We start from the raw sequence: 19,564 nt of genomic DNA on the forward strand, positions 1-19,564 counted from the left end.
ATATCCAGCAGCTTTCCATAGTGCCATTATTTCATTCAGTTATTTGTAAAACAATTTTCTGAAATAGCATAGGTATTATATTTTATTATAAGGTCCTTTAGGTTCAGATCTCAACCTGCAAAATATCACCTCTGTTTTTTTTATTTGCTGTAGTTTGAAATTGTGAATTTGCTCACAGCAGCAGGTGTTTAGGAACCTTTTTCAGGCTCCAAATATGTTCTGTTTTCCACTTAGCACCCAATGGAAAACATGATGCGAGCAGAACTCTGGCAGAGAGGAGTGTGTGTGTGTGTGTAGGGTGGGGTGCATATGATTCTTAAAAGGACCCTATTCAGTCATAAGGGAATGCTGACGCCATGTGCAACCCACCCATTTGGGCAAATAAGAAATTTACCGTAATTGTATTATTCCTGTGAGTCAGTGCCGTATCCTATTTACCTCGCTGCCACAAAAACACTGAGTTCACTGAGAGGCAGACGGAAGGTGAAAGACGTGTTTGTTGTCTGTACCTAGAAAATACTGGGCGTTGACCCTCCTGGAATGATGGAGGGTTGACTGATCTCTGTAGCCTGTTTATTACATTAGTAAACTCAATGTATCTAGGGAGTTGTGCTCTAAAAACAGAAATGAGAGTCATGACGGAAACCTAAAAGAAGGTAACAACCAAAGTGTTTTTATTTGGCATTATTTGATGTGAATCATAACAATCAAACACATGAGTTAATTCTGCACCACTTTACTTTCATTGAACATTAAACAATAAAAAGTCAAAAGACCTTGTGATGTGAGGCAAATATATGTTTTCTCCAATTTTAATCCAATGTATTTGTTTTTCTTACACCTGCTCCTCACATTTGTCTGCCCCATGATGAAAGTGCTGATGTTCCATAGTAGAATTTAAACACCACTGCTTTGGTCCTTTATGTTATTTTTTAAATTGAACTGATACGATTTAAAGGGTAATACTAATGTTAATCTATGTGTTTGTTATTGTCAACAAGAAATAACAGTTAAAAGACCAGAACAAACAATGTGTCAGCCCATTTCTCACAAACAATTGGATTAAAAAAAAAAAGAGTCTCGCAAACGTTACTCAAACTGAAGGGAAATAGTGCATTTGTTTTTGTATTATTTTCTGCGTTAGATTAAAACAAATATGTTGCTGTGAAGACTTCAGCAGGATGGTTTATGTAATGTTGATTCTAGACAAACTGTAGTGTGTGTGTTACATGGTGTATTAAGAAAGCTGGGTATGGCCACTCAACTTTTCCACGAAATTAGCCCATTGGCAAGAAAGTCGAAAGGGGCTTCAAAACGCAGAAGCAAATTAGGTAGCAGGAAAACAATTTGGGCTAATAGTTGTGCTGGGCGAGCAATTTTCATTCAAGTGAATGGGCGCTATTTTGGATTCTGGTATTTAGTTCTTCATTATTGCCTCCATTGTGTGTTCACGGTAATGAATATCACCCGTTACAACAATGTGGCTCATTTACATGTGTGTAGTTTCTATGTAATCATTTCTGAACAACAATGGAGCTCTATGGCACAGAGAAGGAAGATAAAGCTGGCCGTGATATATACACAGTAGTGGATACATTCAGTGTTGGTTTTGGTCTATTAAAGTGATTTGTTGACAATAATACAAGTGGAACAATACTAACAGAGCTATCCTGTAAATGAGTGAATATATAGGACTACAGCAGACACATGTACAGCTTGGAAAACTTGAATACTCAGTCTTTGGTCATGCAGCAGACTTTCACCTGCTTTCACCCCCCCCCCCCCTCCCCCCATACAGCAACAATGAAACAATTCAAGTGCACAAATGAAAGCAGTCAGAAGTCAACAGGCAGTTTACACTGTAATGCTTACAGTGATGTCATATTCCTCTGAGTTTACATTAAATATATTTAACAGATTAACAAGTTCATTATACTGACACTTGCTCCCACACAAACACTATGCACCGCACAGCCTCGTGGAAATGATGACAACTATACACAGAAAACAAAACACTGAAACCAGTCAACACGAAAAACCTTATTACATATGGAGCTCTGAGGGTTGCTAATGCTGCTATAGTCTCTTAAAAGTTCTGAATATCTCTTGTGTAACACTCACTGGCTCAGTCCAGCAGAGACTCTTTCACTGTCTTAAGCTAATAAATAAAAGTCAAATGTTTGTTGGATTTATTTGCGTTCTCTCTTTCACTGTGTATAGTCTGAATATCAAATACTTAAAGGTGCAACAAGGAACTTTTAACTTTGACTATTTCTGAAACAGTCAAATTTTTCCTTTGATGATCATAACATTACATCTAACAGCAAACAAGACCATCAGTGCAAAGAAAGCTATTTTTATATAGTTTTTCTTAATGCCTTTGTCATGGCTCACCCAAGAAAAACAGCTGTCGTAAAACTCTACCGCTTTTTTCCAAAGGGGATACAAGAATGAACACAAACTAAAAGTTCCTCGGAGCGCCTTTAAAGTCTTTTTCTTGTTTCCACTTGGTCTAGGGAAGTTATTCTGATCAGATATCATGTCCAATAAAACCACTTTAGAGGAATTCTACAATTTCCCAACACAACCAACAGACCTGAATGATTCATGCCACCCTACACAGACCAAATTTAACTTTTAGTTTAATTATTCCCCTGTTGCTTTCACATCAGCTTTTGCAGGTGGATAATTTATTTTCTGATATCATAGCATAAATATGGCCTACTATAGAGAGTCATGGTGAATTTTTGCACAGATCATTTTCTAAAAGTGATCCTGGAACAATGTAATTATAAATATGGGGTAAGTATCTTCATGTTTTATATCTATATCTATCTATACAGTATATATTATTTTTTCACACTGTATCACAGTAAGGAACTCCGGCAAACTGGTCCTTTTGACCAACTGAGTGCAGATAGTCTTCTGACAGATATTCTTCTATCCAAATGGATCCACAGACATATGAGTTTTTGGTAGCCTGGTGCTACCAGACCATCGTACTTCATTTCACTTGTGCAGAAGGGGGAAATTAAATTTGGGCGGAAGAAGGTAGGCGGGCGGAGCCAGGCTAAATTTTTGGTACATTACACAACAAACCTGTTTTACAGCTAATCCCAACTTGCCAACATCTACCAACGGCAAACTACAGGGGAACCAAACATATTCTGTGTTCTCTAAATGTAAAACTCACAAGGAACAAAGTAGAACGATTTCACCAAACAAACTTATATTACATTACACACAAATAAAATAAACTCAGCGCAATAACATTATTATATGTAATTAATTATATATTAGGGGGATAGAACAGACAAATATCACATTACCATGATGTAGCACCCTTCATGTGTCCCTTCTGACAACTTAACCCTTCGAATCATCTTCACTAAAATGGAAAATAGATTTTTCGTGGGCTACAAATGTTCTTTTAAAATAACAAATTCCTTTGTTTCCTTTTTAGTGAAGCTTGCTTCTGGCTGCCACACTCCTGCTGCTCCTCCGCTGTATTGTTTTTCTGGATTTCACTGCAGCCAAGGGAGAAACACAAGTGTGAGTTATTGATAAATAAAAAACAAGACACTTGTGCCTACCTGTTTTTCCTACACACTCAGTGTCCACGCATAGAGCACTCACCATCAGTACATTCCACTTGGGGTATCTCCCACTGTCCGTCTGCTCTGCAGCGAACCACCGGTGGATGGCGCTGTTTGAACCCTGGGTTGCACTGATACCGGATGATGGAGTTGACAGGGTATTCCGTCCTCCTGTTACCAAACATGTGAGCGTTCTCCACCTCTGGAGGGGCACCACAGGACACTAAGGACAGAACCAGACACGTCTTCACATCAAAACACACTTGTATGTGTCTTTTGCATTGATTTTGTGTGAAAAGTTGTAACCATTAGCAGCCCTTTTAATTGGTTTGACCTTCTTCCCAGCAGCAGGCAGAGATATTTTCAACAAGCTTTGATAAAACCTTTATGTTACTCTAGCAGCACACACCAAAATCCAAATTACCACAGGTTTTAATCCTTTGTGACAGACCTGAACAGAATCAGATGTTAGGTGTGTGAACCAATATACCTGGGCCTTTCTTGCAGGTAAATGGCAGGTGGTAGTTGCAAGGCACGTCATTCCACTGGCCGTTCTCATGCCAGATCATCACCACACAGTCTTCTCCAGAGTTAAAGTAGTTATCTGGCTGGTTGGGCCTCCAGTTCACGTATTGCTTAAGAGGAGGAGAAGGTGGAAATATACTTTACCACAAGGTAAAGGTAGTTACATTTTCATTGGAATCCCTTTTACTGTTCATCATTCCGCACTTTTTTATGTTACATGATATATTTTGGAGTATTAAAGTATGTGATATACCATACAACACTAGGAATTTTGTTGTTTAAGTTGTTGTCAGCCGGTATATCTGGCGAAGGTTTTAGCACATCTACAACAAATACCTCACACTGGTGTGTAATGAACATATAGTCTCTACTGGCCAGCAGGACTTCAGAATGTTACACCTCACGATGCAAAACTGACAGTAGTACTAAAGGTGTCAGTATGCTGCAAAAGTCTAGTTGAACATCAAGCAGCATCTGAAACTACAAAAACAATTGGGGGGTAAGAAAGAAAGTAGAATTTAAACTTATCTTATTATTCGTATAAGTAGACATTCCTAAGAAACAGACGTTAGCATCGGGCTATAAACACAAGGTCACCCAATAAAGTTAATCCTGGCTCAACTTTTGCCTTTTGAACTTTTTGGTCTCATAGTTTCAGAAACTGTTGTGCAACGTGTATAACTTCTGATAAAGAACACAGGGCGTGTATCATCACACCGGTACTTGACGGAACCAGCTTTCACCAACGCAACCACGTTCTTTAACCACAGCGTGTTTTTCATCTTAACACCTGCAAGGATGTCAAGTGTTTTTGTTGTGCTTGCACCTGTTGGCTTAGTTTGTTCCTTTAAACAAACCCACTTTTGTGGATGTGGGTGGAGTGGTGCAGCTGAGTTTGTGTTTATGCAGATGGGATGATGCAGTTCTAATTTGGTGCTTGTTTTGCCATGACATTGCATTTGTGCCTTACCTGTTCAGGGGTTGCAAGTAGACTATATTTCGAGGTGTTATAAACCAATCACTTCACACCACCATACTATATCTTACTATGCTCCGTCTAAAACATAAAACAGGAGCAACACACTTACCAGTGGAGTGCCATCTGTCCAGCGGAAGTCATTCTCTACTGTCTTGTCATTCAGCCCGATCCATTGGTAGTCTTGTGCATTTGCTGTGTGAGAAATAAAATGGTTAAGACTTAGAAATATATACAGTATATATACCTTTATTTATTTCTATATCTGTCTTTATCTCTACTGATACAAACATAAACCATAGCAAACTCACAGTTGACAAATTCTTGCTCCTCTGGGGTGATGACGCTGACCAGATGGGCATTTAGGTCCCGGCAGTGCTGCTCTGCGTCTACCCACGTCTCCCTTTCAGAGAAGTGTAGGTAGCAGTTCCCCTGAAACTTAGTCCAGCCGTCTTCACACGTCTGCTCATCTGCAGCCGCGACACAAAAGAGTCAACATACATTTAAAGTATGCTATTTTGAATGCACTTGAAATTACCATCAACAACTACAAATGGGTTGCAAAACTAATGCACAGCAACTGATGATGATAAGCACTTCTGTATTCTTATCATTATTTCTGCTGTCGGTATGGTATTAGTTTTTGAGCAGCTGATACGATGCTTGATATTGTTCACAACCCATGTAGTGTTTCAGTTTGATGTATACTGTACTCGTCTTGTAAGTTAACGTGGAGCATATTTTTTCTTGCATCCAAAACAAATCTGATGATGGACTGTGTTTCCATTCTGACGTACAAAACAAACGTCCCAATACAGAATGGAAAATTACACATAATGCTTCACTTCAGCTGGGCAGGCCCTGCCCAACAGTAATGTTCCTGTGAATGTCTATTTTTCCCCCATGTCTGTAACATTGAAAGGTTCTATTCATTCTCGTGCTACACACCTAACTGACTTTATTAAAAGTGTTGGTTCACCCAAATAACATAAAAACATATTTTTATATTGTTCCACTTACCCCAAGGGACAATACCTGGGCAGAAAGCTTTGGCTTTATTTGTTCTTGAAATGTCCACCTTCACTCACCCTCATTTCTGACACTGCTCAGATACAGGATGTCTTTCATCAACAATGCCGGTGTCTCAACATGTCTAACAATGCCTGTTTCTCATGAAGTCCATCCTTTACTTTAGGGTCAGTATGTGTGACAAAATCTCAACTCAAGGTCTACTAACCAACTTTTCCAACATTTTTACCTGTATTGCATTTTCTCTTCATCAGCAAATGGAATCGCCTTAGGTGAATTTTTATGAACTAAATGCGGTTACAAAGAAAGCAAGTTCTCTCTTTCCCCAGCATAAGACGAATATGTAAAATGTAACTCAATGGGGACCACGAGTGTGAGACACCCTCACATAAGTGGGCAGTGGAAAGTAACAAGTCACTATAGGAGTCACACCACATTACACTACACCAGGGAAATAGCAAGAAGCCTGAAAAAGAGACTGAATCAACACAATGTCAGCTGTTTGTGAAAACCGAACCAAAACTGGCTACACCATTGACTATGAACTTGTCAAACCTCATTCCCAAAGAGTCAGTGAAATCTGGAGAAAGATCAAGGAAGCACTTTCCATCTGATGCAAAAGATGCACCATCAAAGTGTTACAACTTTCAGTACTCAGGTCACGTGATGACACTTGAACCAGTTCCATGCACTGATGAAGACCCTGAGAGAAGGTTGAAAGCCCTAAAGCTTGTATTTTCTTGACCTGAAAGATTTTTGTTTGGGGCAAATAAACACAAATGAACCAGCATCAATTCAAGCAGACGATGAAAGGTAAACATTTGCTTTGCTTTCTGTCTGAACAGGCCATTTGCCATTGGAAGGACTTTGTAAAAGCTGGTTTGTTCCTAATTAATTGTTTATGGTCTGTTTCATGGCTTTCCCCAGGTAGGCAAGTCCGTGCACATCACTAATAACTTGAAAAGATTACAAACTTGATAGACCTGCAATGTGGGTATGGTTGTATGTATGGGTTTAACAATGGGTCAATTATTCTGTGTTTTGAAGAATTAAATGCTGAACAAAACTGCATTATTAGATGCTACTCCTGGTCAGAGAAATATATTTTTTTGTTATTGGGGTGAACTGACCCTTTAGTTAATTTTATGACCTTTTTTCACGTATAGGAAACAGGGTCCAATGGCAAACCATATACTGTATATCACAGCTACATGTTGTGCAACTTCAACCGCTGGGCCACCAGGACTTCTCATGACTTTGTACGTGTACCATCGCACAGCCATGGTGAGTAATGATGTTATCAACTGGTGATTTGTCATGTTTCACAACCTCCCTCTCTTCAGTTGATTTTGAGAGGCTGTAGTTAGTAGTTATTAGCTGAAGCTGATCCCATACCGATCTCACAGCGTTCCCCTCCGTAGCTGGGCAGGCATAAGCATTTGTAAGAGTCTGCACTCTCCACACAGGTGGCTCCATTGGCACAAGGGTTGGAATGGCACACATCTACCTCTGCAAAAAAGGGGGTGGGTGACACTACTGTTTTAGCATGGGGTGGGGATGGGAGGTGGCTAGCAGGGGGAGGAAGGTGATGCTGTGATAAAAAGATTATCACATATCAGGACTAAGAAGTTAGTAAACAATACTGATGTTGCTGCAACCAGTGACCCAGATTAGACTTACTGCACACCTAAACATAATTTATCTGTCTTTGTTTTTGATCAATATTACATCTGTGGTAATTTAGCCTAAATGATGGTAACATACTGAAATATGCTAAATCTGTGTTTATTTCAAATCCATTGATTGTATTATCTGCAAAAGTGTATGTTTAAATCTGTGGTTAGTTGCAGCAAAAGGTCAGTATTTAAATTCCAGCAGGATGAGAGCACCCATATGATGCCAAAAAGCATATATGCTGTCCTGGTTCTAGCATGCATACAGCAGAGCTGAGGCGGTATACTGGCAAAGCAAACAAAAAACAACATATAGACTGAAACATGTGTGATAACACGTGTGACACAGAGAAGGCTGTACAACCTCAGAGCAGAGTTGATACATATTTGACAAGTACCGTTACATTCAGTCTACAACACAAACACAGAGACCCACAGGCAGACACAGACAAAATGAACACAAGGAAATCAAAGGAACACAAGACATATGATGAAAAAAAATCAGGAAAGGACAGCAGAGAGAGAAAGATATTTTGTAAGTTTAGTGATACGGATTCATAAAATGTAAATATAATCACAATCTGTTAAATAATTATCAGAAAATACTACTACTTTCAAAAGAGAGATGCCTCAGTCTTCCATGTTTTATCTGAACTGGAGTGGTGCTGTAGAAGTTGTGCACTTTCTGAATCTGAATTATGATCATATCAACGTAGTGTTTGTATTACCTGACAGCATCATCAAATATGATGGTCCTAAAAAAAGGCAATCAAAGCCCCAAACACACACTCCATCCTTCAATCTTACAGACAACAGGACAACACAGTGTCGGAAAGATAAGATTAATTTAAAACCAAAGTCAGCAAATACATAATTCATATTAACGAATTGGTTGACCTACCTTCCACTGAACCTGTTTCTTCAACAATGCCTGGTGTCTGCACAAAGGCTGGAGCAGCTGCGGTGGGAGGAGCAGCCAGGCCTGCAGGGGCCAGCACAGGGCCCGGAGTTCCAAATACATCACCCGGGCTCTGGGTCTGTACAGACCCATGAAGGGCCTCCTCGGGTCCTGTGGTGTTCTCTGTCAGTGCCCACTCACTGGATGGAGTGGCAAGCACCACTTGTGGCAGATCTCCAGAGGGTTCACCTGAAGAAATTCCAATAGCTGTGGACAAGCGGGTGTCTCCGCTGGCAGAGTAGTAGCCACTGCTTCCACTGCTGCTACTGCTTCCTTCTCCACTGTAATCCACTGATCCCTGTCCGAGCTCCATAGGCAGTGGAGAATCCCCTGATACCTCTGTCATTAAATCCCCACTCAAGAATGTAACACTGCCTTCTTCTCCACTTGTTGAGGACCCGGATCCAGATATTCCTGACCCAGGCATTCCTGATCCAGACCCAGAGAAGAAATTTAAGCTTCCAAATCCAGACACATGTTCACCACTTCCTTGTCCAGAGCTGTGGTATAAATACCCAGAGGCTTCCTGCTCTCCTGAGGATGACACTGTAAGTTCAGTCAACCCTGACCCCACAAAGGTCACGCTTGAGAAAAACTCAGAGCCACTTCCAGAGGCTGAGCCACTGAGATCGCCACTGAGAATCCCAGATCCTGAAATGTCTCCAGAGCTACCGAATATCAGTAGGCCTCCACCAAGCTCATATTCCTTGTGGGTAATACGAGTAGACGCATCGATCAGTTCATTGTCTATCAGTAAAATCTGAGCATCTCCACTTCCCGAAAGCTCTCCTGACTGTCCACTAGCACTTCCAGAGGAGAATCCTGATGGGAAACCACTGAATCCAGAAAAGTCCTGAGTGGTGATAAAACCGGATGGCATTCCGGAAAATTGTCCACTTTCCCCAGAGCTATTCATGGAAGAGCCACTATCTGATCCAGAACTAGCTCCGGACAGGTCCCCACTACCACTGACCATGCCAGAGCTGGCTTCAGATGAAGGGAAGATGAGGATCCCTGTGCTTCCCTCTCCAGCTTCTTGTAGTCCTCCTGAAATTGAACCCTCTCCAGAGAAAAGGCTGCTGTCAGTGCCTGAAAAAGCAACGTTGATGTCAGATCCTTCTCCACTAAAAGCTGATCCGGAACCATCTGCACTGTTGAATCCTGATGCTCCACTTGGCAGCCCAGCACCAGTACTACTGACCAGGTCTCCAGACGCAGACAGTTCTCCAGAACCGGAAAGGTGTCCTGAGGCCGACTGGTCTCCAGAACCAGATTGATATCCGGCAGTGGCAAGAGTTTCAGACCCAGAAAGTTCTCCAGAACCGGACAGGGCCCCAGACCCAGAAAGTTCTCCAGAACCAGACAGGGCCCCAGACCCAGAAAGTTTTCCAGAACCGGACAGGGCCCCAGACCCAGAAAGTTCTCCAGAACCAGACAGGGCCCCAGACCCAGAAAGTTCTCCAGAACCAGACAGGGCCCCAGACCCAGAAAGTTCTCCAGAACCGGACAGGGCCCCAGACCCAGAAATTTCTCCAGAACCGGACATGTGTCCTGAGGCAGACATGTCTCCAGAACCAGACAGGTCCCCAGAGTGACCCCCAGAGACACTATCAACTGCAGACCCTGAGCCGAAGTCCGCTGAGCCGAAGCCAGAGCCAGAGCCCGAAGTCTCCACATGGATGGGAGGGATGATTGAAGGAGCTGCTAAAGAGGCACATAGAAAAATATGAGTGAATAACATGAGAAAAAAGGGACAACCGCACAAGTAAAAAAGTAATTTGTTCATGATTTAGATATACAGTAGCTTACCTGGCCTCAACAAATCAGTAATTGATGTTACGTTGAGTAGGGCCTCCTGGATGTGCGGTCCAGTTTCATTTGTAATAAGCTGAATATCCGCTATAAGAATTCAACAGTATGAGAAAATTACAAATGAATGAATGATAAAAATGCAGAATGGACCTATTAAATAACAGTCAAACATTTACCTCTAAAACAGTATGCATCAAATTTGGCATCAAGTTCAGGGTAGCCTGTCTGGTTAGAGTTAGCATACACAGTGTGTACTCCTGATTTCCAAGCTCCACACTCGGCGCGAGGGTTGTTGATGGGATAGCGGACACAACGATCTATGAGCCAGCCAGCACGGCACTTGTCAAAACCCATTTTCCAGGCTAAGTAGAGCTCACCGGTGGAGGCCAGTGTGGCGTTCTGCTCTTGACAACTAAAGGCAGCTTCATCATAGGTGAAACCCTCAGCTGAACTCACATGGAAAACCTCTCCTGTGGAGAAGATGAGGAGAATGATGGTAGAGAGAATTTTTTTTAAACAATTCCTTTTCTATTAGTTTATTGTAATGTCTTTACAGAGTACCTTTGTAAAAAATGGAAAAGTGGGTCATTTTACCTTTGAGACCATCAATGTAGCAGTACACATCATATCTCTCATCTGCTGGCCTTAAACCATAGGACCGAACTCCAGGTTGATTTCCCAGATCTCCGGCACACTTATCTCGAGGGGAAACTATGGGATACCTAGAAAAGAGCAAACATCATAACACATTTGTCACATTTGTTTTGGACACGAAGCTCTACCTGATCTGAAAATAAATTTTTAATTACCTTACAGTCTGGTCAATTAACCATCCTGCATCACACCGGTTTAATCCAGCCTCATATGCTGCCTGAAGATGGCGTGGCGTGGCGATGGAGGCTCCGACACTGTGGCATGCCTGCTGGGCCTCAACAAATGTGAAGGCATAGTGGGCAGAGCCTGAGCTATAATGGAAGACAACACCTGCACAGAGAAACAATGGGAATTATTGTGTGGCAAAATATTTTTTTCCTTATAATTAGGGATGCTCATTGACTTTCTGTGTGATGTCACAGTTATCATAGCATTCATCAGCAGCTATATCACTGACCAGTTGGAGGTATTACAAAGCCTTTGCTAGGCTGACTGCCTGTGTTGGGCCGGGCTGTGGCTGACTTTATCAGGTCAGTGTCAAACTCAGTGATGTTTGGCGGTTGAGGCAGTGGCAGCTCGGTAGGGCTCTCTGTGTAGGTGAAGTCCACAACGGTAGGCTGCTGAGTCACAACCTCTCCGACCGCCTCACTCTCTGTGGTAATCCCTCTGAAAAACACCTCTGGGCTCTGTGTCACTGCGGTAACACTCAGCACACCACTTCCCTCCTCTATGATGGCTGATCCTTCCTCATCAGGAGACTCTGGAGGGGATTGAGATGAGAGATTTGTCAGTGAATGCTAAAGTTTTGTAGGAGCTGTGGTTCATAATTGGGATTTCTTCAGATTTTTTTAATAAGCTGTTTCATAGAATGAAGCTGCACTTACAGTATTGAAAACAGGTGCAAAAATCAAGATTTTTATTTTCCTGTAATGATCAAATATTAATACGTACTGTATATTCTATTCTATTATTATAATGTTACATGCCATTGTGATTATATTAAAGTTCCATCAAGTTAAATTAAAATGTAGTTTCTAACAAGCTTGGCCAACCATTCAAGTAAAGTTTTCAACTTCACAATGTTTATACATGCACAAATTGTTGGTCACTTGGGGACAGTGCAAACAACTTTGACAACATTGACATGGTATCACATAAAGAGTTGCTTTGGTGAACATTTTAGCAATCAGCTGCATATTTACACTTCAACTAGATAGATGCAGATCAATATATTCAATCAATCCATTAGCAAAAAAAAATCCTGACAATGAAAATAATGGTGTACGTAATTATGAGAGGAACCATGATTAAAGTATAATTTTGTCTACAGTAAATGATGGCCTACCTGTGTAGCAGAAGGCATCGTAGCGGGACTCAGTAAGTGGGTATCCAGTCTGGTTTGCATGGAGCCAGACAGTTCGCACCCCCAGCAGACCCCCTCCACACTGTGGTCGACGAATGTTGATGGGGTAGCGGACGCTCCTGTCTCCTAGCCAGCCAGCGTTACAGACATCCATCCCTCCCTGCCAGGCCATGTAGAGCTGGCCAGTAGTGGCCAACTGAGCTCCCTTATTAGAGCATGCAACCACAGCCTCTGAGTATGTAAACTTTTCTGCAGAAGCGGTGTAGAAAACTCTGCCTGTATCAGATAAGATAAGTTCATTAAAGTCAAATAATGAGGTTATAATACCCAACACCCAAAATTCAACAAAAGAGACATTGCAGAATTGATTGCAGTGTACCCTTCATCTTCTCAGTGAAGCAGTAGACATCATAAGTCTCATTAAGGTCTCTCACTCCATATGTGCGGACCCCAGGCAGCTCCTCTTTGTCACCATAGCATTTCAAACGAGGACAATGGATTGGGTACCTTTGAAAAAAGAAAATTAACTTTGGTGGCGTCCATATAAAATACTATATAGATATGTATATACTGTATGTCTTCCATATCAAACATAAAATATGAACCTACAAACAGGGATATTTTGCTCTCAAGCACACACTGAAATAAAAAAATGTGCTGATAATATATACAGCAACCCTACAAAAAACTTAAACGCCTTATTTAAACAACAAATTGTTTGTTTGTTTGTCCTCTGGCTTTGAGTTTGGGAATGTTGCAGTGTTAACTAAAAACGTATCAAAGTATTTCAGCACTTTTTAAGTGTATTAAAGGTCACATATTATGCAAAACACACTTTTTAAATGTGTTGGAACATAACTATGGGTCCACGGTGTGCCTAGGGACTGCCAAAAAAAATAAATAAAAAAATCTCTCCCTTCCTCAACCCTCCCCCTTTCTGAAAACCTCTCCAAAATACTCCAGTCAGAATTCTCGCCGACTATAACGTCACAGTCGGCACAGCCACTTCCCCATATTTTCTTTATATGTCCATGCTTCCCCCCCACATTAGTAACCAGAAACTTCCACCGTGCAGTAGTCTATGATAACCCCACCCTCCCATTTCTTATTGGTCCGAGGCCCCGAGATCCGATGGAAAATTTTCCGAGCGACAGCCATGTTGTTTTCCCCGCTAAGCGACAAGATGCCCGTAGTACAGCAAACCATGCTGAATGTTACATAGGCTACACCAACACAGAATGCTTTTGCTCATACCCCACTAATTTATCTTAACCACAGCAGTCTATTAATGCCTCGTTTTTAATAACACAACGGATAGGAAGCTAATTGTGCTTTTTTTTAAACGGTGAAACTAAAATAATTGTTTTTATTGGTATTTTTGCCTGACTGGTGTATAGCTATTAGCTTTGGGACAAGCAACCAGCTTTTGCTCATAACATGCTGTTTATATTCCCCACAGCAGTCTGAAAATGCCTCGTTTTTAGCAAGACAAAGCATTGGAAGGTAATAGAGTCGAAGTCTAACATTGAAGCTAATTTTTTCACTGATTTTAGTGATATTTTTAGCCGTTAGCTTCCGAGCCAGCTTCACAGTAGCCTCTATCTTTTGCTGTATTTTTATTGTGAACATGCCGTTTCCATTGGCTTGTGGCTGTCAGTGCATCTGTATGAACATAGTATTTCATGTAGACAAGGATCGGTCATGTCAAACTGTTCAAAGTGCGGGTGAGCTCCTGCGTTACTAGCACTAGACTGGGGTTGCGTTCCGAATCGCATTCTTTCTACTATATAGTATGTAGAAAAAAGATTTAGGATGTCCCGATTCTTGTGGCAAGATTTAGGATGGTTAGAAGTACCCGGATGTCCTACTTCATGCGGCCAAGATTGTTAGTGTTGAAAACTGCATCCTATTTGGGTGATTCTGACCCACAATCCATTGCGCACGTGAAGTGACGTCACATCAACGAAGCCTCCATATGAAAACAAACAGGCATGCGACGAATATAAAAGCAAGAGGCAAGATCAAGGCGCAATGTTATGATGAAATAAGAGAGTAAAGTATGTCCCAATAGTTTTCCTACTGCATCCTAACTAGATTATTTTTATTGTCGGATGTAGTATGTAGAATAGAAAAAAGAAAGAGTATGCGATTCGGAACGCAACCATGGTTCTTCTTAGGCTAAACCTAACCGTGGTAACATGCAGTGCCGGCACGGCAAGCTATGGACCTATGGGTAGACGCCAATGGCTTCGCTTCCAGACAGGGGCGGGGGGAGCTCATAGATTGTATATTTACGAGGGGAGCTGCAGCTCGGTTTCAAAAATAGGCCATCGTGAGATTAGCTGAAAATCAGGGTATAGAGGCATACTACAATAAATTATCTGAATGGTTTTTTCAGCAAACAACTAAAGAAAAACGTATTAGGGACCTCTAAGACCATATAATATTGACAGAAAAGTGTATAATATGAGAGCTTAAAGTAAATAAATCAAGCATATAATTGCCATTTGGGTGGCAGCTTTAACTGCCACCCAAATGGCAATTATGTTTGTGTTTCGTTTTAGCTTTCATCAGCTCAGACTACATTGTAATGTTTGGAAGTCAAGTTCCAACCCTGTTTGCTCATATTGTTCTACCCTCTGTACGACAAACTGACCTGACTGTCTGGTCAGAAAGCCAGCCAGCATCACACTGATGGAATCCATCATCGAAGGCCGCTTGAAGCTGTTCCGGTGAAGCCATGACCGCATTGTTCTGGGAGCATGCTGCAGTTGCCTTTTCAAAAGTCAAAGTATAACGGCCCATGATGGCCCGGTAGTGGAACACCATACCTAAGGAGATGTAAACGTATTTTGTGTAATTGAGAAGGAATAAAAAAAAAAAAGTAATGTTCAATTCAAAACAGAGGGTTTGTGTCAAATAGTCCACTAATAAGGAGTTGGCCACCAATGAGCTCTCTGAGGTTATGTGACACTTCTGGAAGCTCATTCGCATACCTTGAACCTGCACATGGACTATGTCGTGGCTGTCCTCAATGCCATGCTGAACCTCACAGCGGTAGACTCCTGTGTCACTGGACCGAAGCCCAGATATCTTGATGGTGGCATCTGTCGGCGTCATGGGGTGGTCCACCAGATGAACTCTGTCCAGGTAAGCCTTGCTGATATGCACCTGTCCTTCCAAGGCCACTAAGATAGTCGTGACTGTGTCTTTGGTGACGTGGCTCCATTTGATGCGATGAGAAAGGGGAGCGATGGTGGGAGCTCCAGGATCTGGAACAGTGTGGTCCTACAAAGGAAACAACACTGTTCACCACAAATTTCTTTCACTAGGTTTAACAGAGCTTGTTTGCTCAAAACAGCTGCCTGCAGCTAGAAATTTAAATAAATGTCAACGATGTGACTGAATAACCAAAACAATGAGCTTCAGAGTAAGGCGATAATTACCTGTACATTTAAAGCTTTGAGCAGTGTCTTTCACATTTCATAGTAAATTGATTTAGTTTTAAATGTTGTAATATTGGAGTATTTAGCAGCATCTAGTGGTGAGATTCTAGATTGCAACACTCCCACAGGTGCATTTCCAGTGGACATCCACTGTATGTAAAAAAACGTGTAAAGGCCAGGACACACCAGCCCGATAATCGCCGTCGTCAAAAAAAAAGACGAATCTGTTTGGTGTGTGCCGTGACGTCGGCCGACGTAGAGGTCGTCGGCCGACGTAGAGGTCGTCGGGCTTGTTTTGAGCCTGTCGGCCGCCGATTGAACATGTTCAATCGGCGGCCGACCGTCTTTCATTTGGAGCAATTTGATTGGTGGAGGGCTAGCGAATCAGTGAAGCCCGGAAGTGAGGCGGGTAGCACAAACAGCTAACAACAGCTAGCCATCGTTTTAATGTGTTTGTTCGTTTCGTTTTGAGAGTACTCACATGCATCAACCCTTGTTGACTGCTCGACACCATGCTCGACACGCTCTGCTAAAAATTGTGCTCTTATGGTCCATAAATATAAATACGTATTTCTATCTATGTTTATGCTCTAGAGAGATGTCCAATCATTTCCGGCTTTCGTATTTTTTCGGGCCACAATACAGATTAGCGCCGCCTGCTGTTGTGGAGACATTACGTCCCGCGAGCGTACGGAAAATAAACAGTCGTCTCGGTGTGTTCTTTGGCCGCGACGGGAAGACTGGAGCTTCCTGAAACGGCCGACTCCATTTTTTGCGTAGTCGGAACATGTCGGACTGGTGTGTCCTGGCCTTAAGGCCGTTACGTTTGTCTGTTGGTAAATGGACTTATATAGCGCTTTATCTCCGTTTTTCACAGACCCAAAGCGCTTTACATTGTTTTGTACACATTCACCCAGTCACACACACATTCATACACCGATAGCAGCAGCTACCACGCAGGGTAGGCTTAGCACTAGGGTGCTAAGTTAACTAAGCTACCTATCGGGAGCAATTCGGGGTTCAGTGTCTTGCCCAGGGACACTTCGACATGTGGCGGGGAGACGGGGGATCGAACCTCCGACCCTGCACACCAGAGGTGAACTCCCTACCACTTCGCCACTGCCGCCCCGTCTCCCTACCACTTCGCCACTGTGCTCCTGTAGAAACATGGTGGTGGAACATAGTGGCCCGCCCCACTCCTATGTAGACATTAAACGCTCATTCTAAGGTAATTTAAAAAAAAATAGTTTTAAGTAATTATATACACTAATTAAAACATACTTATGAATATTATATTCCAGTCTTTGCTGAAAAAATGCCAATCAATTCTACACACTGAAGCTTTAATATAAGACATACAAATTCTAAATTCATCCGTAAATTATGTGAATGGTGGCTTTGTCCACAATATTAGCTAATGACAAACACAAACCCTCTCTGAATATATTATATAATAAAAACATGGTGAAAAACATACTGGTATTCAAAACAAACTGCCATTTAGTCAAAGCTCATAATTACAGACCTCGAAGTAACACGGTATCACCAACGTTCCACCTAGTAAGGGACGCTGTGGCTCCTCCAGAGGAATGCTCACACTCAGCACATCCTCCGGGTCTGTGAAAGAGAATCAAGAGTTGTTGGTGAATGGTGAGAGCACAATACACAAGGACCATAGGTGTCTGTTATGGCAGTGTCATATATGACTACACACTAAGTGCCAGTTATTTTATTACTGAGGTTTCGTCCACAGTTGTTCATTTAATATATCCATGAAATTATTTAGATCCATCTCATGAATAGGCTTTCTTACCCATGAATGAGTGCTCTTCATAAACGTAATCAAATGATGATGCTGAGATGACATGTAGAAACAGAGACAGCGACACCGTCCACCTAAGCATGTTTTACCTGAAATTTAAAAAAGAAGAGGGGGTCAATATTCTGAGTCCTAACACTAAAATCCAAAAGAGAACATAAGTAATGTAAAGTCAAAATGTGTCCTCATTTGACCCAAATTAAGTCCATAACTCCACCTTTCTACATTACCCACAGGATTTCAGCATAACCACACATCTCTCTTTTATTCTCTCACAGGAAAACAAGGAGCTTCAGCTCTTTCAAAAGCAAATGTTGGCTGTTTATTTCACCTGAGTAACACTTTCTGCTCCTTCCTGAAAGACTGAAACTTCCCGAATTCAATTTGTATAGGATAGATTTCTTTATTTGTGCGGACTCTGTTGGAAAAAGATAATGTCACACTTGAATTAAAATCCAATTAGGTGCTGGCTGGGTTGTCTTGTCACTGTCAATCAAATCGGAGCATAAACCATACCCATTTACAGAGCCTGGGCTGTGTATAAACACTGGACTTTTTCAGCGCACACACACAGTACAGAAAGGTAGCAGTCGGTAAGGAGATATTCTCTTGACTTGAACAAGCTCTATGATTTGCAACATTCACATTTCAAATACAGGCAAATAGTGTGTCCCTCATTTTCACACACTGACACATGCCATTCAGCATGAGTACCTCAGCAATATCGTATTCACACACCCAGTGCACACCTTGCCCTACAAACAGAGTGAGGGCAAATAATTAGAATGCACTGCCAGAATGCACTGCCAAACATGGATCACCATCATTGTTACATTGTTATGCCAATTATCTTACAATGGCATATAGCTGCAAGCAAAACCTCATTAATAACAGTCATTTTCAACGTAAACTATTAATCTTGTTATATTAACAGGGAAGTGCCAATGGTTTAAGGGTGGACCCTAACATGCTCTAATAAGCAAATGCTTTTGAAACACTTTGCGAAATAATTTGTACTTGAGTACGATTTTGAATGTGGGAATGTACATGCAATAGAGTAATGGATTAAACTGTCTAAACTATTTTTGCTTAGACTTAAGCAAAATATCTTGATTCTTCTACCTGCACTGCTCACTAGCTTTTTGTTGGTTTAGTTGTCTTGTTTGTATTGTGAACAGTGACAAAGAATTTAACTTGACCCCTAAGTTCAACGGGTTCTAATTACACGATCTCTAACTGGACATCAGAATTTTACACAAATTTCTGTTTCTGTCGGTCTTCTTCTGCTAGATATACAGAATTTCAAAATTTGATTTTGTCGTTCAAATCTGTCATGGAAGGGATGAACCCTCTTCAAACCAGGCTGAAACTCGGAGGGAGTGTCTGACATGTGGTGTTTGAACTAAGTGACAGTGCATTTGCAGCTGAGTTTTGTGTGAGCCGTGCTGGTGGTCGGCTTCACACTGAGCTCATTCAGATGCTGGTGAGGTCCACTCCCAGAGAGACCAAGGCCCATAACACCAGATCTGTTCCCCCTGAAGCCCGTATTATGGAAGGGCTGACGACACCAGGGCCTATGTAAACATCCCGCTGTATGTTTCAGAGTCTCAACACTGCGGACATTCAGGCCCAACACTCGGAAAAAGTGTTGGACATGATGGGAGGATCTGACGGCCAAAGGTGTGGCCATAATGGAGCTTTAATCCTCACCTG

At 41.8% G+C, this 19,564-nt stretch overlaps 1 protein-coding gene across 1 annotated transcript; it reads right to left on the bottom strand.

Moving 5' to 3' along the window:
- Positions 1-3,459: 3,459 nt before the first annotated feature.
- On the bottom strand, positions 3,460-17,936 carry LOC307251455 (aggrecan core protein-like; the record flags this gene model as incomplete). The annotated part of the gene is made up of 18 exons (XM_080028826.1): positions 3,460-3,527; positions 3,637-3,819; positions 4,087-4,231; positions 5,210-5,292; positions 5,409-5,567; positions 7,522-7,635; positions 8,701-10,461; positions 10,567-10,656; positions 10,746-11,039; positions 11,164-11,291; positions 11,379-11,553; positions 11,681-11,983; positions 12,569-12,862; positions 12,966-13,093; positions 15,243-15,417; positions 15,583-15,874; positions 17,558-17,649; positions 17,846-17,936. The coding sequence occupies 18 exons, from the start codon at positions 17,934-17,936 to the stop codon at positions 3,460-3,462; spliced, it is 4,575 nt and encodes a 1,524-aa protein (XP_079884952.1).
- Positions 17,937-19,564: the final 1,628 nt, after the last annotated feature.

The sequence above is a fragment of the Ammodytes marinus genome, assembly GCF_949987685.1.
Source record: "Ammodytes marinus genome assembly, chromosome: 1".
Lineage (NCBI taxonomy): Eukaryota > Metazoa > Chordata > Actinopteri > Uranoscopiformes > Ammodytidae > Ammodytes > Ammodytes marinus.